Below are 23510 nucleotides of genomic sequence, written 5' to 3'. Positions count from 1 at the left end.
ATTATTTGTCTGCAACCATGGAATACCCAATTTTACCCTAGAAGGCAAATTTTCTAGGAAAAAGAGATTAGTTCAGCATGCAAGTAGCCACAAAGTTACAGGTGGAGTGGAGAACTTGACCGACCCCTGAGAGAGAGGGTTATATCTATAGCAGATACTTTGACCAGACTACTCCGCTGAACAAGGGGGATAGCCAATCTTTTAGTAACCTGAAAATCGAAGAAATTAGCCGCAGAACCACAATCTACAAAAGCTTGACCAGAAACACAAACGTTATTAAACCATACATTATCAGGCATAAGGATTTTTTGGGAAAAACCTGACTGCCCAAGTGGCGTTCCCGGCGACCATCTAGGCGCTGAAGTTTTCCAGAGCTGGACATTCTGGACGTTTGGAACAGTTCTTGAGCGTATGACTAGCGCCAATCGAAACACAGCCCTCTGCGTTTCCTAAAAAGTCTCAGTTCTTGAGAAGACATAGTGGAGCCCAACTGCATGGGCTCTTGTGCATCAGGTGAAGAGACCTCAGCGCAGGGAACGGGAGAGGCCATTGCTGATCTTTCATTTTTGTGCTTTCGTAGTCGTCGGTCCAGACGCACATCAAGGGTCATGGTATCCTCTAGAGTCAGGGGCGGAGGGTAATTAATTAGGAGATCTTTCAAGGTTTCAGAAAGGCCTCTACGGAATTGACATCGGAGTGCAGCATCATTCCACTGTGAAGAGATGGACCATCGTCTAAATTCCGAACAATAATTTTCGACAGGACGCCGTCCTTGCTGGAGAGATAACAGATTGGCCTCAGCCACTCCAGTGATATCTGGTTCTCCATGTATTAACCCTAATGCCTCAAAGAAGATCTGCACGGAAAAGTTTCAGGGGCATCAGGTCTCATCGAAAAGGCCCAGGTTTGAAGATCATACTTCAAAAGTGAAATGATGACACCCACTCGCAGGTGCTCAGTTCCAGATAGGTCTTAGTCAAAAATAAAACTTACAACTCTCCCTAAAATTAACAAACTACTTACGATCATCAGAAAAACAATCCGGTAAGTTCACTTTTGGTTCAACCGGAGTTGCGACTGGAACGACTGCTTGGGCCTGCACAGTTTCATGATGTTAAAGAGGTTGGCCAGGGAAAAAATATTTTCGAAAAAGTGTCCCCCAGCATTGGTTTGCCTCCATCGTCACTGCTGCTCTTTCTGTTTGTTTACATCCCTTGCTTCTGTGCCTGTCTGTTTCCTGTCTGGTAACCCACCATACCCATGATCCCTTGCTGCATCTGAGGAGACAGCTCGTATTTCCTCCCTCCACAGCATCTCATGTCTTTGCATACTGCCACTCCCCCTTTATGTTCACAGGGTCATTCCCTGCTCTAATTACAGGCAGCCAGCTCCCTGCACAGTCACACACACCCAGTAATAATCACATAGGGATGATGGGGGTTATATACAGGGATGTTGGAGGTAATAGACAGGGATGTTGGGTGTAATAGACAGGGATGTTGGGGATAATAGACGGGGATGTTGAGGGTAATAGACAGGGATGTTGAGGGTCATAGACAGGGATGTTGAAGGTCATGTAAACCCATCAGCCCTGTGTTTATTTAACCATTAGTGGTGCGTGGAAATTGAGGAATAACAACGCCGCCCCTTTTCCTTCTACATCAGAGAGTAGAAGGAGCAAGGGGCGTGTACTAGGAGAGGCGACACTCCATGTCTTTGATCAGCCAGCACTTCCGGCTGAACAGAGGCATGGCGCGCGTCATCAACTACCTTTAGGCTCTATTCACACGACGGGGTCCGAGTGTCGGCCATTTTGGAGCGTTTTTCTCGGCCATTTTGCGTTTCCGTTCCAGGCCGTGTTTTTCCGTTTTTAACGGCCGATTTTGACCCGTTTTGCATCCGTTTTTTTGCCTGTCCGTTTTAAAAACAGATGAATTTCATTTGGAAATTTTCTGCCACACACTGCCCTCTGTAGATAATGCCACACACTACCTTCTATAGATACTGCCACAGCCCCCCTATAGGTAATGCCACACAGGCCCCTTGTAGGTAGTGCCACACAGACCCCCTTGTAGGTAGTGCCACACAGCCCCTCTGTAGGTAGTGCCACACAGCCCCCCTTTAGGTAGTGCCACACAGCCCCTGTAGGTAATGCTACACAGCCCCCTTGTACGTAGTTACCCCCCCCCCCCCATAGATGGCACCCTCCCCTACCTTCCAGTAGGGGATGACTCTAGGAGAAGTCCCTCACTTCACTGTCCATATATAGACAGTGAAGTGAGGGACTTCTCCTGGATCAGAACCCCTGGCCACAGCAGTGGGGATCTCGCTTCAGAAGTCCCTGACGTCACTGTGTCCATATATGGACAGTGAAGTGAGTTAATTCTCCTGTATCTGAATTCTCAGCCACAGCGGTGGGGATTCCGCTTCAGAAGTCCCTGACCTCACTGTGTACATATATGGACAGTGGAGGCAGGGACTTCTCTTGGAGCGGAATCCCCGGCCACAGCGTTGTCTTCTGTGGCCGGGGATTCCGCTTTAGGAGCAGTCCATGACGTCACTGGCCATGTATGGACAATGAAGTCCGGTACTTCTCCTGGAGAGGAATCACCAGGAATCCCGTTTCAGTTGTAGGGGACCACTCCAGGAAAAGTCCCTGAAGTCACTGTCCATATATAGCGTAATCCCCGGCCACAGCTTCGGCAACACTGTGGCCGGGGATTAGGGATTCCGCTCCTACAGGGAGCCAAAAAATCTCCTCCTCCTCCTCCTCCTTCTCCTTCTCACATTCACTTCAGTGCGGGAGCTCCAAGAGTGAAGAAGGAGGAGGAGGAGGGGTGGATGACGAGACAGGAGGATGAGGGGGCGTGTAATATGATTGATGACGCTCCGTGTCTTTGCTCAGCCAGCACTTCCGACTGAACAGTGGCACGGCGCGTCATCAACTATGTCTACAGGCAGTGAGAGCAGAGGCGGAGCTCTAAGGAGCTCATGAAACATCCGCCCTGGCCACTGCCTGTAAATGTAGTTGATGACGCGCCGTGCCTTTGTCCTGCCGGAAATGCTGGCTGAGCAAAGACACGGAACGTTACAGGAAATAAAAAATTTACCCTGGGTGCGGTCACATGACCGCAGATTTGAACAGGGTAACGCTGGCACAGGTAAACAGACCCTATATTAGAAATGTAATTAAATATGTCCAATTTAGATAAAATTTAAATAAAATTTATTCCTGGACAACCCCTTTAAATCCTCACGGCCCGACCCTGTACCAGCTGAGTTAGATCTTCTGTCTGTTCCAACAGGGCTTGCATAGGTTCCATCGTGAAAAAAAGGTAATTTTAAATGTCTTGTGATTATGTTATAGAATCATTGGTTGAGCAATTCCCAGGGTGGAAGTTTTATGGGATTGCTATGTGAGCGATTCCCCAAAGGCTGCTGGAGACTGTCGGGACTGAGCGTGCAAATAAAACCGCAACCCCAAATCCATCACAACTCTCATCAATAGTGTCTAAGGCTACTCTATGGTTTTCGCAAGAGCCCACCACAAGGCAGGATGGTTTTTGCTGCATAGAACCCAGGTTGTTTTAACAAAATTTGGTGTTGTATAAGAGATGCAATGCAGGCAATACCAGAACAGGTAACAAGACAGCCAGAGGGTAAACAGAAAATCCAAATCACAAAGCTAGGGGATGTCAGGAATAGCAGAGGTCAGTACCAGCCAGGAGCAGAAAGTCCAAATCCGTAAGCAAAGGGTAATCCAAAGTCAAGCCAAGGTCCAGTTCCAAAAAAGTCCAAATAGTCAACGGTACATAGTTTAGTCAGAATGTTGATCAAACACATGCAGCAAGAAAAATCACGAGCAAAGAACACAGAAGCAACCCAGGTTTAAGTACTCCACCTGATACGAAGAAAGACAGAGAAAAGGGATAGGCTGAATAACTAAAACCAGAACCGCCCAGAAGCTGGACTAGTAGTCATGGTAATCTTAAAGGGACGGGCATTTCCTAACAGTAGTAAAGAATGCCACCAAAAATGCAAGTAAACGTGTGGGAATCCAGCCCTAAGAGATTAACATCTTCAGGGCTCAAGAGTATCACGGCTCCATGCAACCTCCTATTTGTCATACGGCACCCATAGTAATTTATTGGGCCCTACTGCACCTCCATAATCCTCCAATTTCATACGAAGGCATACAGAATGGTTTTGTTTTGTCGGATTCCGTAGGAATCTGACAAGAAAACAAATGATGGTATACTGCATCTAATTATCTAATCTGATCTGGGAGCTAATAAAGAATAATTTAGTAATACAGCACTATGACATACGACAGAACATGTCTGCCACGGTCATGCGACCGTATAAAGTCTCCAGTTCAGTTCTGTGTCCATTATTAAGTGTTGTGCTAGTTATATAAATTAGACCACGTGCAGTGCAAATCTTAGTACTTGCAGCATGTCCCTGCAGTCTATTTGTATCTTGGATAATTAAACTATAGGCCTCATTTATTAAAACGGTCTAACAGAAATACTGGCCATAACTTTTATTTATTTTTGTGTGGTTAGATCTTTGTTAGGCCAATGACTGCCATGCCAACCTGTAGGAATCCGATCACAGCCGCTCAGCTCCTGTGCCCTTGGCATCCCCGCATCATCCTTTTCCGGGACTGCGCGGGAATACTATGATGGAAAAGTTGTACTTGAATGCTTTAAATGAAAGCTGCATTGTGAGTGGTTTCTATTGGCAACAAGGCCGGTTTTTCTGTTAGACAGCCAATGTCATAACATAATAAGCCTGATACATAAAAAAATCTATAAAAAGTGGGTGTTGCCAATAGCAACCAATTAGGTTGCTTCTTTCATTTTCTACTGTGAACAAATGAAAGGTGAAAGCTGATTGGTTTAAACTGGCAGCATTTTTTATTAGCATAGTTTTTATAAGTGAGGCCTATTATATTGGCCCACTAACTTTTATTCTTGTAGAATCTACAGTTAGGTCCAGCATTATTTAGACAGTGACACAAGTTTTGACATTTTAGCAAAACATATTGAATATACAGTTATATAATCAATATGGGCTTAAAGTGCAGACTCCGCTTTAATTTGAGGGTATTCACATCCTAATTTGAGGAAGGAAAGAGGTTTTTGAAAAACAAAAGAGCGCACTAGTGATCTCGTGAACTCCAAAAGGCCTGGACGTCCACGGAAGACAACAGTGGTGGATGATCGCAGAATTCTTTCCATGGTGAAGGAAAACCCCTTCACAACATCTACCCAAGTGAAGAACACTCTCCTGGAAATAGGTGTATCAGTGTCATGCCCATGGCCGCGGGCCGTCAGGCTCACTCACCTCCTGACGCCCGCAGCCATGGATCTGCGAGCGCTGGCCCCTGTCTCCTTCTCAGGAGACGCCAGCACTCACTTCCGCTCACCTCGGCCGGGTCCCTGCTCTTAAAGGGGCAGTGCGCGCACCGGACTTTTATGTTTAATTAGCCCATAGCACCCTGGACTATAAAAAGGGCCCAGCCCCTTCCTTCCATGACTGAGTGTTGTTGTACCCTAGTTTGTCTATGCAAATGGTCTCCTAGTGTTTCCCAGTTCCCAGTGTTCCCTGTAACCTGTATCCCTTGCTATCCTGGTCAAGTGCCGTGCTGAGCTGAAGTCGTGCTGTGCTCTATACCCCGCCTGTCCTGCTACACCACGCCTGACGTCTACCTACTGCCTAGTCCCAGCCGAGCCTGCCTTGCTACTGTCCGAGCTGCCACAGGTACCCTATACGAACTATAGACTGTAACCTGCGCCCTGTTGGCCGGCTGCCATACCGCCAAGGCGGTACGGTCCAGTGGGTCCACAAACCCAATTTGACAATCCGTATCTGTCTACCATATAGAGAAGACTTCATGAGAGCAAATACAGAGGATTGACCACAAGGTGCAAACCATTAATTAACCTCAAAAATAGAAAGACCAGATTAGACTTTGCCAAACAACATCTAAAGAAGCCAGCCCAGTTCTGGAACAGCATTCTTTGTACAGATGGATCTAAGATTAACCTGTACCAGAATGATGGGAGGAAGAAAGTATGGAGAAGGCTTGGAACGGCTCATGATCCAAAGCACACCACATCCTCTGTAAAACATGGTAGAGGGAGTGTGATGGCATGGGCATGCATGGCTGCCAAAGGCACTGGGTCACTAGTGTTTATTGATGATGTGACTGAAGACAGAAGCAGCTGGATAAATTCTGAAGTGTTCAGGGATATACTTTCTGCTCAGACTTCACCAAATGCAGCAAGGTTGATTGGATGTCGCTTCACGGTACAGATGGACAACGACCCAAATCATGCTGCAAAAGCAAGAGATTTTTAAGGCAAAGAAGTGGAATATTCTGCAATGGCCAAGTCAATCACCAGATCTCAACCCGATCGAGCATGCATTTCACTTGCTTAAGACAAAACTTAAGGCAGAAAGACCCACAAACAAGCAACAACGGAAGACCGCTGCAGTAAAGGCCTGGCAAAGCATCACAAAGGAGGAAACCCAGCGTTTGGTGATGTCCATGGGTTCCAGACTTCAGGCAGTCATTGCCTGCAAAGGATTCTCTACAAAGTATTAAAAAAACAATTTATTTATGGTAATGTTAATTTTTCCAATTACTTTTGAGCCCCTGAAATTAGGAGACTGTGTAGAAAAAAGGTTGCAATTCCTAAACGTTTCACAGGATATTTTTGATCAACCCCTGGAATTGAACCTGAAAGTCTACACTTCAATTGCATTTCAGTTGTTTCATTTAAAATCCAATGTTGTGGCATGCAGAGCCCAAATCATGAAGATTGTGTCACTGTCCAAATAATTCTGGACCTAACTGTATATTCTTTCAGGGGTTGTCTCATAACAACAATCTTTTACCAAATATCCTAATATGACATATGTATGTCATAGAGGGGTTCACTATAAGCAGGAGCAAGGAGCCTCTCACAAATAGCAGGTCTCGCATTTGTGGCACTGTCTTTGTGAGCCAACCTCTTTAATCAAATTTTTTGTTACTTATTACTGGCTGTGCCTATCCCACTATAACATTATATGACCTATTAATAGGATAGGTCATAAAACATTGAATAATGGATGTCAGAACGCTGGGATCTCCACCAGTCCAGAGAAGTTGTTTTTAAAGGGGTTTTCCAGCCAGTAAAAATGTATGGCCTATCCTCAGGAGAGACCATCAATAGCTGATCGATCGGAGTCCGACTCACGGGACCCCTGCCAATCGGCTGTTTTGAAGGGGGTGCAGCACTCGTGTGAGCACTGCTTCCCCTTCATTTCCACTTGCTCAATGTAAATCGTTGACACGCATTTAGTGGCGATTCACAGGTATTGCAGCCTTCTCCTCCCATTCACTTCAATGAAAGAAGAAGGCTGCAATACCTGTGAATCGCCACCACGTGCGTGTCGACTATTCACAGTGAGCAAGTAGAAATGAAGGGGAAGCAGTGCTCATACGAAAGCTGCACCCCCTTCAAAACAGCTGATCGGCAGGGGTCCCGGAAGTCGGTAGGCCTGAGTATAGGCCATCAATTTTTACTGGCTGGAAAACCCCTGTAAGAGAAGTTAGTCCTGTTTACCAGAGTAAAACAGAGCGCAAATGTACTTGATTTTTCCCATTGACTTGGGAATAGGAAGGAAATTATTGGGACTAACTGCACTTGCCACATCCCCGCAGTTGAACCCTCACCAGTAAATGTCCTATATTGATAGGTTATAAATCATTATGGTGGGAATCTAATTCAAAATCTTTGAAAATCATTCAACTGTTGTTCCTCGTGAATGCAGAGTTAAACATAAATGTCTACTGTATATTCAATACTTTTGAAATATCATTTTTGTATTTTCTCTTTTTTTTTTTTTTTTTTTTTTTTTTTTTTTGCAGTTGGCCTGCACATACATAAAACAAAATATGGCGGAGAGTTTCACAGAGAAGCAATATCTTGCTGGAGTGAGGAACTATGTCATTAAACAAATTTTAACAGGTAAAGATGTTCTGTTTAATTCCTATGTAACATTTAAATAATACTAGTATATATAAAAAAGAACTGGAGCACAAAAGAATTTGGAGCATAAAATTGCTCAATTCGAAAGTTCCTACCTCTGACACCTCTCCAGAAACTCATAAGGGACACAAGTTTGGAGCTTAAAGACTATGTACAAGGGATTTTTAAAAAATAAATAAATGAAAAGGGCAATCAGTGTGATTGGTGGAACTTTATAATTAGTTTTTATTAAAAATTATTTTTATTTTTTATGATACATATGCTCTGTATTATTTATACAGAGCAGCTGTATCGTTCGCTAAGACCTGAACCTGTCCGTCCCGCAGACCTGACGGGTTCAGTGTCAGCAGGTCCTGCGTATCTCTGACGGCGATACCAAATTTAGGTGTTTTTTTAATGTTTTACCACTTTAATTAAAAAATGATGTGTCGCCACATTCTGAGAGCCATAACTTTTTTATTTTCCATTGATTGAGAGGTGTGAGACTTATTTTATTGTGGGCCGAGCAGTTTTTATTGGTACCATTTTAGGGTACATGCGACTTTTTCAACACTTTTAATTCTGATTTTTAGGGAGCTAAGGTGACCAAGAAACAGCAATTTGGGTGTTTTTATTAATTTATTTTTACGGCGTTCACCAAGCAGGTTAAATAACATTATATTGTAGTAGTTCAGACTTTTATGCACTCAACGATACCAGTTATGTTAATGTTTAATTTTTTTAACATTACTTTAGGTAAAAAATGGGAAAAGGTTTTTGTTTTTTTTTACTTAATGTATTTTTTTTGTTTGTTTGGTACACTACTAAAAACTTTATTTAATTATTTTTAACACTTTTCATTAGTCCCCTTAGAGGATTTGAACCAGCGATCATCAGATCTCTGGTACAATACGTCAATACAAATGTATCAGAGTTTATTGTAATTTTCACAGTCATCTTTTTACAGGCGTAACAGAGGCAGAAAGAAGACAGACCTGGGGGCCTTCGTTGTGGGAGGCCGATGGGCTGTCAGGTGCTGTCCCCTCATTCTAACGGCTATGATGCCGCGGTCGCTATTGACCACGGTATCTAAGTTATCAAACGGCCAGGATCAGATCGATCTCTGTTCCTGGCCGTTAGTGCAGGTGCCCGCTGTAATACACAGCTGACACCCGCAGCGTATCAGCGTATGGAGTGAGCTCAGCGCGTGATCCTGCTCCATGCTTCAGCTCCTGCACCAGGACGTACTGGCACATCCTGGTTTGTTAAAGGGTTACAGGTCCTTTTCTGAGAGCAATAGACATGCTCTATTCTATCCCCGCTGCTTATCTAAAAATTCTTTCAAATAAAATGACACAGATGCAGATTAAAAGGGTCACTCATCAGGGCTGCGCACTGTCTACTGCCCTTTTTGCCCTTGCGATGGAGCCCTTCGCAATTGCCATCCGCAATAATCCAGACATCAAGGGCATTCCCGTTGGTCATTTTCTAACAAAGCTTAGTCTTTTTGCAGATGACTTTCTTCTTACCCTAACCCAACCCCTGACATCACTCCCCAACTTGACTAACATCTTGGATACATTTTCCAAAGCCTCTAGCCTTAAAATCAATCCATCCAAATCAGATATCCTATTTTACCATACTCCCACCAATACTGAACTGAATTTTGGTTTCACTACACTACACCTGGGTTCATCACATTACATATTTGGGCATCAAACTCCCCAAAAACATTACGAACCTCTATAAATGGATGCCCTTTTCAAAAAACTAGTCCCATTTACTGAAATCGGATTGTCTCTATTTGTCCTCTATTGGTAGAATAAACTCAGTAAAAATGGTGCTATTGCTAAGGAATCTCTGTTTGTTCCGCACCTTCCCAATACCAGTACTTAGGTCGCACATCCAAGAATTGCAAAAACAGATATTCTCCTTTATATAGTCTCAAAAAAGACCATGCATTGCCAGGAACATTACATTATTTATCTCCACAAGGGTGTGGGTGGGAAGTCTGTACCTAATTTAGTCAAGTATTACATTGCCGCCAGGGTTGCGCAGTTAGCCACGTGCAGGCTGAGGGAATTGCCCCCCTGGGGGTACTAGTGAAGCAAATCCGTTTTCCACAACTTTGTCAACACTTTTGTGGACTACGTTACCTTTACCTTCTACTCTTAAACAACTTGCCCGTTTTGCTTATTTCTCCATCCTCTTATGGTGTCAGGTCTGATTCAAATATAAGCTGCAATCTAAACCTTCCCTACTGACTCCTTTGTTTTTTGATCCCTGCTTTTCCCCTAGAGGAGCGACCCATGCAGTTTAGTTGGTGGCGCTCTCCTAATTTGGGTACATTGGGTGACTTTGTACTATGGCGTAAACTGATGTTGGTTTCTTACTTTAACAAGCTACATAACCCACCTCCTGGAGAATGGTGGAGGAAGCAAGAAATATTTAACTTCCTATCCTACTTGACTAGCTCCTCTACTAATCTAGAACTGGGTTCTATGGAGTCCATGTGTAAGTGTCATCCTTAAGCCCCTGGAACCTTGTCCCGACTCTATAGTGTGTTGAATGGGACACAGGATCAGGATAAACGCCCATTTATGTTACAGTGGGAATTCAACTTTGACTTAATTTTGTCTCTTGAGCGCTGGCACCACTCCTGTACGTCAATAAGCAAAAACAGCTAGCAGGTCTCACTTACTGAAACATCGCTTAAAGTACTCCAAAAAGCTTACATGTTCCGACTAGGTTGCATGCAATTTATCCAGATGTATCAGATTTATGCTTTAGGGGGTGTGATGTGATAGGCTCTAACCTTCACATTTGGGGGACGTGCCCAATTGTCCACAGATTTTGGAAACAAATGGGCTATCTTATTGCCTGTGTTGGTAGCATACACCCTAATCTCCCACTCTCAGTCCTGCTCCTGGGGGTCAAACCACTTAGGGTTATGAATGCGTCTTTTAATCTGTTACAGTACATTACTATGACTGCCCGGATACGAGTAGAACAGCAGTGGAAAAAGCCAAACCTTTTGATTGACGTAGTGAAGGCTAGGATACATAAAATGATGCTTTGTGAAAGCTAACAGCTATGCGACTAGACAATATGGTGCTATTTAAAAGAATCTGGTCCCCCATGCTCTCGCATATCAATATACTTAATTTGAATTACTATATCACACTGTGACTTAATTTTCATTTTCTACACCATGCTTCAGATTTTGATGAGCAGTGCTCGTGTGTATTTATTTATTTTTTGTTTGCTCATTTATTAATTTTCTGTAATTTCTTGAGTGTGTTTTTATTTCTAAGATGCTTAACGATTACCATTGCTATCTTGTTTTTGTCAGTTTGTTGCCGACAATTGCTTTTCGAACCCAATAAATGCTTTTGAAGCATAAATAATAGTATTTATGCACTTAGCTACCAATTTATTTAACCCCTTCAGGACTGAGCCTGTTTTGGCCTTGTGGACGCAGCCAATTTTTTCAAATCTGACGTGTCACTTTTTGTGGTAATAACTTGGGAATGCTTTTACCTATCCAAGCGATTCTGAGATTGTTTTCTCGTGACATATTGTACTGTATGTTAGTAGAAAAATGTGATTAATAAATTCAGTATTTGTTTGTAAAAATCACCAAACTTTAGAGAAAATTTGCAAAAATTAGTATTTTTCTAAATTTAACTGTATCTGCTTGTAAGACAGATCGTAATACCACACACAATAGTTACTAATTAACATTTCCCATATGTCTACTTTATGTTGGCATCATTTTTTTAACATCCTTTTATTTTTCTAGGACGACAAGCCTTAGAACTGCAGCAATTTCTCACATTTTCAAGAAAACTTCCAAAACTTATTTTTATCGGTACCAGTTCAGTTCTGAAGTGGCTTTGAGGGCCTTATATATTAGAAACCCCCATAAGTCATCCAATTTTAAAAACTGCACCCCTCAAAGTATTCAATACAGCATTTAGAAAGTATCTTAACCCTTTAGGTGTTTCACAGGAATTAAAGCAAAGTAGAATTTCTTTTTTTTTTGTCGGAAAATCCATTTGAATCCATTTTTTTCTGTAACACAAAAGGTTTTACCAGAGAATTGCAACTCAATATTTATTGCCCAGATACTGTAGTTTTTAGAAATATCCCACATGTGGCCCTACTGTGCTAATGGACTGAAGCACCGGCCTCAGAAGCAAAGGCGCACCTAGAGGATTTTGGGGCCTCCTTTTTATTAGAATATATTTTAGGTACCATGTCAGGTTTGAAGAGGTCTTGTGGGGCCAAAACAGTGGAAACACCCCCAAAAAGACACCATTTAGCAAACTACACCCCTCAAGGAATTCATCAAGGGGTATAGTGAGCATTTTAACTCCACAGGTTTTTTCCTGTATTTAGTGGAATTAGTCTGTAAAAATTTAAATTTAAATTTTTTCCAATTAAACTTACAAATTCAAAATTTTTACAAGGAATAAAGAAGAAAAAGCGCCCCAAGATTTGTAAAGCAATTTCTCCTGATTAGAGCAATACCCCATACGTGGTAATAAATGGCTGCTTGGATACACGGCTTGGCTCAGAAGGGAAGGAGCACTATTTGGCTTTTGGATCTCAAGTTTACACAATTGGTTTTCGGGTGTCATGTCGCATTTGCAAAGCCCCTGAGGGACCGAAACAGTGGACACCCCCCAGAAGTAACCCAATTTGGGAAACTACAGCCCTAAAAGGAATTTCTAGGGGTATAGTGAGCATTTTGATCTCATAGGTTTTTTGCTGACTTTAGTGTAATTAGGCCATCAAAACGTCTATAGTTTTTTATTATTTTTTTTTTTACGCCGTTCACCGTGCGCTATCAATGACATATTTAATTTATTCTGTGGGTCGATGCGATTACGGCAATACCATATGTATATAGGTTTTTTTATGTTTTACGGTGTTTGCACGATAAAATCACGGTTTTAAAAAAATTATTTCGTTTTTGTGTCGCCATATTCTAAGAGCCACAAATTATTTATTTTTCTATCAGGAAAGCTGTGTGAGGGCTTGTTTTTTGCGGAACAAGCTGTAGTTTTTATTGGTCCAATTTTTGGGTACATGCGACTTTTTGATCCCTATTTATGCAATTTTTTGGGAGCTAAAGTGACTAAAAATAGCGATTCTGGTATTGTTTTTTTATTATTGTTTTTATGGCGGTCACTGTGCAGGATAAATTACATTATATTTTTATTGCTCAGGCCGGTACGGACACGGCGATACCAATTATGCACAGTTTATTTTTATTTTTTCTAATAATAAAGGACTTTATTAGGGAAAAAGGTCAATTTTTTCATTTTATTATTTTGACATTTTACTTTTGTACATTTTTTGTAACTTTTTGTAACTTTTTTTGTTTTAGTCCCACTAGGGACTTGAAGATCGAATTGTTGGATCGTTGTTATAATACCCTGCAATACTTATGTATTGCAGGGTATTATGCCTGTCAGTTTCACACTGACAGGAGGCATATTAGGTCCTGCCTCTGGCAAGACTTAATCGCCTTCCATAGATCGCAGACCGGAAGCCTTTGTTAGGCTACTGGTTGCCATAGCAATCCCCCCCCCCCCGCAACAATCGGCCCCCGCAATCGCATAGCGAGTTGCCGATGTTGCTATAACAACTTAAATGCGGCGGTCGCTATTAACTGCCGCATTTAATCCCCTTCCCGCACACGGGCGTGACTGTACGTCCGAAATGCAAGTGATTTCCCGCATTCGGGCGTACAGTTACGCCCAAGCTTCAAACTGTCACCATGTCAACAGACATGGTGATAGCGTCCCGATCGCAACTGTCATAGACAGTTGCCGAGCGGGACTCGCGGGCACAGGACCAATCAGAGTGGTCCCGTGCCGGCATGAGCTGTGATTGGCCAGTCAGTACTGACAGGCCAATCACAGCGCAGGAGCAGTGGTTTGCATATCCGTCTCTGACAAGCTCATTCCTGTCAGAGAGCTTGTGAGAGTCGGAGACCAGAAGAAATACAGTGTAAAAGTGAAAAAAAGAACGAAAAAACCCAGCGATCTGCCCCTTTTCTGCCCTTTTGTGCCCACTAACCAGTGATCACCCCCTTTGGTGCCCACTGATTATATTATATATCATTTCAGTCCCCCATAGTGTCCTTCTGCCGTGCTGTGATCTGTCACCTGTCGCAGTACCCGGTCGCCATCACCCTACTGTGTCCCTAGATTGCCCACTGCCCGAGTTCCCTGTTAGGTAGCAATGCCACGTCTAAAAATGTAAAAAAAAAAGTTACAAAAAAAATGTGTTCGTTAGTGGTAGCAAGAGTTTATTAGTATGGCCAAAAGAGTCTTTTCAGCCGAGGAAGCATATGAAATGCTGTGTTCCGACACGGACAGTGCGAGTGAATGTGAAGAGCAGTTCGTGCTTCCATCTTCCTCTGAATCCAGTGACTGAGTCTGCACCCCCCAGTCGGCGCAGAAGAGCCATAGGTCCTGCTCTGCCGGAGCTGACCTGTGAAGCTGCGGACAATTATGCCCCCCAGGTGCCTGAGTTTACAGTCCCCTCAGGCATTCAAATTGAAATTACCGGTTTCAGCCCCATTGATTATTTTAAACTTTTTTTTTCAGACTCCCTTTTAGAATTAATTGTCCAGCAGACCAACCTTTATGCGGAACAGTTTATCGCCCAGAACCCTGACTCTTATTATGGGAGAAGCCAAAATTGGACCCCCACAAACCCAGTGGAATTGCGGAAGTTTTGGGGCATTTTTGTAAGTTTTGGTCTCATAAAAAAGCCCAGTATTAGAGACTATTGGTCCCCTGATATTTTATATAACACCCCCATTTACCGCACAGTAATGACAAGGAAGTGATTCGAAACCATCCTAAAGTTCCTGCATTACAATGATAATAGCCAGTGCCCACCCCCACAGGACCCACATTTTGATAGACTATATAAAATAAGACCATTAATTGCTCACTACTCCCACATTTTTTCCCAAGTTTATACCCCCCAACAAAATATTTCGGTGGATGAATCCCTAGTCAGCTTCAAGGGTAGACTGCACTTCAGGCAGTATCTACCCAATAAAAGAGCCCGGTACGGCATAAAGCTCTACAAGCTGTGCGAAAGTGCCACCGGTTACACCGGGTACTCTTTTAGGGTCTATGAGGGAAAAGACTCCCAAATAGATCCCCCAGAATGCCCCCCCCTTCCTAGGAATTAGTGGAAAGATTGTATGGGATCTTGTGCTCGGCAAAGGGATATCATTTATATCTGGACAACTCCTACAACAGCGTCCCATTTCTAAAAGTTCTCTCGTCCAGATCCACCTTGGCGTGCAGAACAATCCGCAGAAATCAGAAGGGCCTCCCCAAAAATTTGCTGGGTCAGATCCTAAAATTAGGAGAGAGCAGAGCTGTCTGCAGCGACAATCTGCTCCTCCTAAAGTATAGGGATAAAAGGGACGTCCTTATGCTGACCAGCATTCATGACAGTAGAGGCAGCCTTGTCCCTGTACCCAAGTCCCCAAACCATTCTGCATACAGGAGTACAACAAATATATGGGTGGCGTAGACCAGGGTATGGTATAAGAAGCTGTCTGTGAATTTTACACAGATGGCTTTATACAACGCCTTTGTCCTCTGCAGATATGCCAGCAGTGGGGATACGTTCCTGCAATTTCAGGAAAAGGTCATAAAGTCCCTGATATTTGGTGACCAGGAAGGGGAGGGCAGTTCATCCGGCTCTTCCGTCAGCAGGATAATTCCCAGCCAGCAATTCCCCACAGAAATCCCCCCCCACTGAAAAAAAACAGAAGCCCCCAAAAAAATGCTGTGTGTGCGCCAAGCGAGGCATTCGTAAGGACACCACATACCAATGTGAGACGTGTCCCACAAATCCCGGCCTGTGCAAGAAATAATGTGTCAAAATATACCACACCTCCTTGGATTTTTAATTTATTTATTCTTCATTCACCTTTTCTGTCTCCCATATTGGCCACGAATAATTATTCATTTTTTTACTGACCAGCCCCATTTAAAATTTGATAATTTAAAATTTGTAAAAAAAACACCTAAAACAAAACTAAAAATTCTCACTATACCAAGGACCTGAGGGAGTGTCTGTCTCGTCCAGGTTGCAAATATGGGTGAGCGGAATAAATCCAGATAAGATTGGTTGTCTCAGCAAATCTTTTTTTGCTGAGGCCTTTGATTTATTTTTTGGGCTGGATTTTATGGAATGGTGGGTAGGTTGGTAGTGGGACCTGCCATTCCCTCTCCCTCCATAGCGGGTTTTCCAGGTTGCCCTCCTTATTTACTAAAATTAAAGTATTTCTTATTATACCCCAAGATGAATACCTAGAGGGTTGTCACTTCACAATTTAAAAATTCTTACTATACCCCTAGATGAATACCTAGAGGGTTGTCACTTCACAAATTAAAAATTCTCACTATACCCCTAGATGAATACCTTGAAAGGTGTTACATTACAATCTAAATCTTCTCACTATACCACTAGATGAATTCTTTGAGGGGTTTAGTTTCCTAAATGGGGTCACTTTTCTGGGTTTCTAATGTTTTGACAACCCAGAGCCTCTGTTTTCATGACACAGGGCAGTAAATGCCATCGCACTAGGCCTCAGATGTTGCATGGTGCTCTTTACCTTCTGAGCCCCGCCACGTGCTCAAACAGCAGTTTATCTCCACAAATGGGATATTGCCGTATTCAGGAGAAATTGCGTAACAAACTGTGGGTGCTTTTTCTCCTTTAACCCCTTGTGAAAATTATGAATTTGGGGCTAAAGCAGCATTTTCATTGAAAAAAATCTAAATTTTATTATTTTACTGCCCAGTGTATGAAACACCTATAGGGTCAAACTGCTCACTATACCACTTGAAAAATTTCTTGAGGGGTGTAGTTTCCAAAATGGAGTCACTTTTGGGCGGTTTCCACTGCACTGACACCTTTACAAATGCGACATGGTGCAGAGAAATCAATCCAGCACTCCAAAAGCTAAATGGCGTGCCATCCCTTCCGAGTCCTTCTGCTTACCAAAACAGCAGTTTATGACAACATGTTGGGTATTTCCGTATTCTGGAGAAGTTGCTTTACAAATGTTGGGGTGCTCTTCCTCATTTATTTGTTGAAAAATAAAAAAATCTTGAGGTAAATCTACATCTTATTGGAAAATAATGTAATTTTTCATTTTCACTGCCCAATTCTAATGAAATCTATGAAACACCTGTGGGGTCAAAATGCTCACTACACCCCTAGATGAATTCCTCAAGGGGTGTAGTTTCCTAAATGGAGTCACTTTTGGGGAGTTTCCACTGTTCTGGTACCTTAGAAGCTTTACAAATGCGACATGATGCAGAGAAATGAATCCAGCAAAATCAGCGCTCCAAAAGCTAAATGGCGTGCCTTCCCTTCCGAGTCCTGCCACTTGCCCAAACAGCAGTTTATGACAACATGTTTGGTATTTCCGTACACTGGAGAAGTTGCTTTACAAATATTGGGGTGCTTTTCCTCATTTATTTGTTGAAAAAAATAAAAATTTTGCGGTAAAGCTACATCTTATTGGAAAATAATGTAATTTTTCATTTTCACTGTCTAATTCTAATGAAATCTGTGAAACACCTGTGGGGTTAAAATGCTCACTACACCCCTAGATGAACTCCTCAAGGGGTGTAGTTTCCCAAATGTAGTCACTTTTGTGGGGTTTCCTTTGTTTCGGCACCACAAGACCTCTTCTAACCTGACATGGTGCCTGAAATATAATTTAAGAAAAGGAAGGCCCAAAAATCCTCTAGGTACTCCTTTGCTTCTGAGGCTGGTGTTTCAGTCCAGTAGCGCACTAGGGCCACATGTGGTATATTTCTAAAAACTTCAGAATCAGGGCAATAAATATTCAGTTGTGTTTCTCTGGTAAAAACCTTCAGTATTACAGGAAAAATTGATTAAAATGGAATTTCTGCAAAAAAAAATGAAATTTGCAAATTTCCCTTCCACTTTGCTTTAATTCCTGTGAAACGCATAAAGGGTTAAGAAACTTTCTAAATGCTGTTTTGAATACTTTAAGGGGTGCAGTTTTTAAAATGGGGTGATTTGTGGGGGTTCCTAATATATAAGGTCCTCAAAGCCACTTCAGAACTGAACTGGTCCCTAAAAAAATAGGCTTTTGAAATTTTCTTGAAAATTTGAGAAATTGCTGCTAAACTTATAAGCCTTGTAACGTCCTAAAAAAATAAAAGGATGTTCAAAAAATGATGCCAATCTAAAATAGACATATGGTAAATGTTAGCTAGTAACTATTTTGTGTGGTATAACTATCTGTCTTACAAGCAGATACATTTGAATTTAGAAAATGCAAATTTTTTGCACATTTTCTCTAAATTTTGGGGTTTTCACACAAAAATATTGAATATATCGACCAAATTTTTTCACTAACTTAAAGTACAATATGTCACGAGAAAACAATCTCTGAATCGCTTGGATAGGTAAAAGCATTCCAGAGTTATTACCACATAAAGTGAGACATGTCAGATTTAAAAAATGAGGCGGTGTCATAAGGTCCAAATGTGACTGCGTCCTTAAGGGGTTAAAGAGTTCACCGCTGTGATCCGACCCGATGTTTTCCCCCAGTACTAAGGCTGCTAGTAGCAGCCTGTACTGGGAGATGCCGGGCTGCGGGGAGTGCCTGTGTGCTCTGTTAGGAGCACACGTAGATTAACGTAGTTAATCTACATGGGGTGGTCAGGAAGGGGTTAATATAACTGCAAATGAGATATGAGCACTTGGGCTATGTGGAATTTTTAATTTGAAGACTTTTTTCAGCTTCCTTCTTTTCCCTATAGTAGAATCAGACTTGAAAATCTAACAATCAGGTCTGACTATTATGTCTGTAATCATGTCACTAAATAACCCAAAAATTACCACTGACAAACAAATTTTATAAAAAGCCAATAAAATTAAAAGATATCCCATACGGTCCAAATTCAAATAAAAAATAAACCAATCCTACACCAATAGCCATAAATCTGCATAAAAAATGTTGCAGCCTTTGTTGACTTACATTTTTGTTAATATGGCTGAATATAATGTCTAAAAGCGGTTCCAAGGTACTCATATTTGATCGGAAAAGGTGGACATTTTCATTGCTGCCTTAAAAATTTATTATTCTTTCTCTGCCCACCAGATGTTGTGGAGAAACTTCTCTTGTCCTAGAGTATGCCAGAGAGATGGTTTGGTAAATACAGGTTCTGTGTTCTTTTTCAGGCCCGCTTTCTGTATTTTTTACCTTTTAGGGTTTTAGATTTTTTTTTAATAAAAAGGTCAATCAGTGTGTGTTAAGCCCACGGTCGCTGACCCCTGGCACGTCCCACTTGACGGCAACTGCGACCGCAGGACTGTATCTTCATGTCAGCGTCTCCCTTCTCAGAGATGCCGAGACTCATGGTTGCAGCAATCTCCTGTGTCCCGTAGGGTGCGTGCGCACGCTCATTCCCGGCTGTAAAGGGCCAGCTTGCGCACTTGTCTAAAATTTGTCAATCAACCTAGAGACACCCTTGCCTTGAAAAAGGTTCCGCCCTTCCTCTCCTTGCCTGAGCATTGTTAGTCTTCCTGTGTTCGTCTATGCAAATGGCCCCTTAATTGTATCCTGCTCCCGGTGTTCCTGTTTCCTGTTACCCGTATCCTGTATTCTGTTGCTGAGTTTCGTTCCTGTTCCTAAGCCCATTGTTGGTGTCATGTGTGCCTTATCTGCCACGTCTGGTATAATCTGCCATGTCTGGTGCCATCTGCCACTTCCTGTGTCATCTGCCATGCCAAGCATCTCCTGTGCAATGTGTCTGCTACTCCGGCCATCTGCCTGAACATCCTCCCAGGTACTCTTGTCCGAGAGACTGTTATTGACTATTGTTTGACCAGCAACTTCTCCGCTACGGCGGAGCGGTCTAGTGTGTCCACATACACCGCAGCCGTGACAGTACGCTCAGGCCATGGACTCCGCTGGTCAGCCCAAGACCACGACAGCATTGCAAGTGGACATGCGAGACCTTCATTCACGACAGGATCAGATCCTACATGTAGTGAACTCCATCGCGCATCGATTGGATCCTCCTGCTGCAATTGCCATGGTAACTCGTGACACAATGCACGTTCTGATGGAGCTTGATGGTGCCAACTTGGACAAGGATGAACTCGTTGTCACCTGTGACGTCGAGAGCCTATATACATCTATTGGGCATGACCTGAGATGTCAAGCGGTTTAATTTTTCTTACAACGAGAGCCTAATTAATATCCCAAGAGGTTGACATTTGTATTGAAAGCTCTCAAATTCATTCTGACCAGGAACTATTTCCTATTCGATGCACGCTTCTTCCTACAGACCCAGGGAACAGCGATGGGCGCGGCTTGTGCTCCCACCTTTGCCAACCTGTTCCTTGGGTGGTGAGTAGAAGAATTTGTTTTCTATGAGCATCTGGAAGACTACACCAACAGTATAACGATTTGGCGTCGTTATATAGATGATGTCATATTCATATGGCGGGGGGAGGAACAAAAACTGTTAGAATTTGTGAATGTTTTGAACAATAACCAACTAAACATCAAATTATCACGGAGTTACAGTAAAGTAGAAATTCCCTTCCTGGATATTAAAATTGGCATCAATCAGCAGCGGGAAATCGAGACAGATCTATATAGGAAAGAGACGGCTACAAATAGCCTTCTGGATGCTAGAAGTGCCCACTTGTGGAGAACGATAAAGGGTATCCCCAAGGCCAAATTTCTGAGGTTCAGAAGAAATTGCTCAACCTTTGAGAAATTCAAACTTGGGGCTACAGTTTTGAAAAACCGCTTGAGAAAAAGAAACTACTCAAATCATCAAATAAAATATGCCTATAATCAAGCACTTCGTACTGATAGGGACACATTACTGGTAACCAAAGACAAAGTGAAAAATGGTGAAAATGAAGTGAGATTTATAACAACCTTACATGATAAATGGGAAGAGATGAGTAAAATTGTCAATAACCATTGAAGGATTTTGCTACCCGACCCAGATGTACAAAAGCATCTGTGCCCTAAAGCCTCAATAGGCCATAGAAAGAATAAGACAATCGGTCAGCATATAGTCAAGAGCCTCTTCTCAAGAGAATGTATTCATGGAAAAAACCCTGGGAATTTTTGAGGTTTTCTATGTGGGATATGCATAGCATGTCAGATCTTAGTGAAGATGAACGTTTTTGAAGATGGCTCAGGGAAGCCTTATACCATTAAACAACATATTTCATGCTCCACTAAGGGTGTCATCTGCATGCTAAGGTGCAAATGTAATTTACACTGTGTCGGAAAAACCAAGAGAGAAATGAAAACAAGGATACGCGAACATCTCAATAGCATAAAAAATTATAATAGAATGGAGTTAGAGGCAAACAAGAAAAATAAGCCCTTTCAACCCACCCCTGTAGCTCGACATTTCAAGCTCAAACATAATCTCAATGTTGGGGAGCTCACGGGTTGGGCCATTTGCCACTTATCCTTGGAGATTAGAGGAGGAGATGTTGACAATTTTCTATTGAGAGAAGAGAGTAGATGGATCTATAGGATGAAATCTGTGTGTCCAAATAAATTAAACGAGTCATTCAATTTTGGATGGTTTTTGTAACTCTGTTTGTCAATGCATTGAATATTAGTGCATAGTTATATACATATCAACATAAGGGTATATACAACTGGCTGTTTTACTTAGGACCTTTTTGATCCACAAGTTCTAAATCCACCATAACTGTATAAAGTAACATCTTTTTGAGTGTGAAATCTCCACTGTTCTCCTGAATGGGAACTATAAATAGTATATTAACCTTGTCTTACCACTACGGTTTGGAATAATTGATTGGCATAGGTAACTTTCAGATAACAATGAATATAAATATAAATAAATAGTTTGTTTGGTGTAGGTAACACAAATTCAATAAAACAAAACTAAATATAAAAATGAATAAAATTACATAATTATTATGATATTATAATAATGATTAAATAAGATAAAAATAATACTAGTAAAATGTAAACAAATTAAAATCCAAATAAAAATCATTGAATTTGTAAACTAAGTAAAAACCTGTAATAGCTATAAATTCTATGATATTCAGGTATTACATATAAAAAAATCTTTACAAGTGGGTAGGTCTTTATGCCTTAGGGTAATAACCCTTATTTTTTAATTAATTTAGACACTATTGGTTCTAACCTTGTAGGAGCTTTTTATCAATTAAACATTGTTTTTTTTAAACAGAGAATTGAGATTGCCTATGACAGCTGTCAATCACATTTCGGCACATAAAGGACGCGATAAACTGAGCGCTCACGCCCCTAGAAGAAGCTGACTGACATCAGCGAAACGCGCGTCGGGACGAATCTGGTCTTAGATCACGGAATATCAATATTGGGGGAAAGATTACCGTGGTGCAATACCTGCTGGGAGCGATCACCAGGCAGGGAAATAAATTCTTGTAGTGGCACTGCTGGACACCGTTTATGCCGATGCTTATATGCACATATATGTGCGGTATAAACTCATAGCTGAATATCAACTCAGCTGTTCATAGCGCTTGAATAACGTGCGAGCGGTGGATCGAACAGCGGACTTGCTGTTTTGGTTCTTCGGTGTCTGGACTGCTGCTGGGCAACGTGTTCTCCGCAACTACTGGAGAGAGAGGCAGCGTTCTCCAAGCTGCTCTCATTGTTACTTATGTTGCCAGATCTTCATAACAAATAATAAAAGTGTTACTGGTACTAATTCTAACATAAGGATCTTCTCGTGTTGCCTTGTGTTTCATTTTGACAGACTGCTATAATCAATAAGGCTGCTGGCAATAAAATTTAATAAAATCAAATCAAAAATTAAAATAAATAGAATGCACACATTAGTATCTAATAATTGAACTTGTCTGTTGTACACATACAAGATTCACTTTTATTACACTGGTGCGTGCAGTTGGTTGCGTAACAACACCTAGTGAGACAAACTCAATGTATGATTCAGTGCAAGTCTGCACAACGCAGTCTGATACAGACCCATTCCAAGAGAAAATCCAATATCAGAAAGCAATATAGTGTGGCGCTCCAGGGAGACAACGTTATCATATAGTTTGGCCTCTGCATGCACCCTACTGCTGATGATGTATTTATGCACCTTTCCCTCTTCATTCCCATTCAACTACTTAAATTACATATATGCTGAATGGGATTTGTAATTTAATGGGGTGTTCTTAAATGAGAGACCGTTCACCCTATCCCTGTTAGGTATACCATACCTCTCTAAGCTGGTTGTTTTATTTTTACTTTCTAAGTGATCTTTTGATCCTTATGCTTCTTTCCCTTTCATTTCCCCTTTCCCTTTTCATTTGTACGCCATGGTACCTCCTCCTGCTTCTCCTGTCAATGCCGACTCCAGAATCTCCTTGCCGCTACCACCTCACCAC

At 42.0% G+C, this 23510-nt stretch overlaps 1 protein-coding gene across 3 annotated transcripts in view; it reads left to right on the top strand.

Moving 5' to 3' along the window:
* LOC142761152 (dihydroxyacetone phosphate acyltransferase-like) overlaps positions 1-23510 on the top strand; it is a 200574-nt gene that overhangs the window by 142383 nt on the left and 34681 nt on the right. For all 3 annotated transcript variants that reach the window (XR_012883524.1, XM_075864345.1, XM_075864346.1), the window contains one exon: positions 7925-8024. Coding sequence is in view for 2 of the 3 variants with exons in the window: in XM_075864345.1 (XP_075720460.1) it covers positions 7925-8024 (100 nt within the window). In the remaining variant the exon portion in view is untranslated. The remainder of the gene's footprint in view (positions 1-7924; positions 8025-23510) is intronic.

This window comes from Rhinoderma darwinii, chromosome 4 (genome assembly GCF_050947455.1).
Source record: "Rhinoderma darwinii isolate aRhiDar2 chromosome 4, aRhiDar2.hap1, whole genome shotgun sequence".
Lineage (NCBI taxonomy): Eukaryota > Metazoa > Chordata > Amphibia > Anura > Rhinodermatidae > Rhinoderma > Rhinoderma darwinii.
Note: the sequence above shows the minus strand (reverse complement) of the source record. Positions and strands in the feature narration are given on the sequence as shown.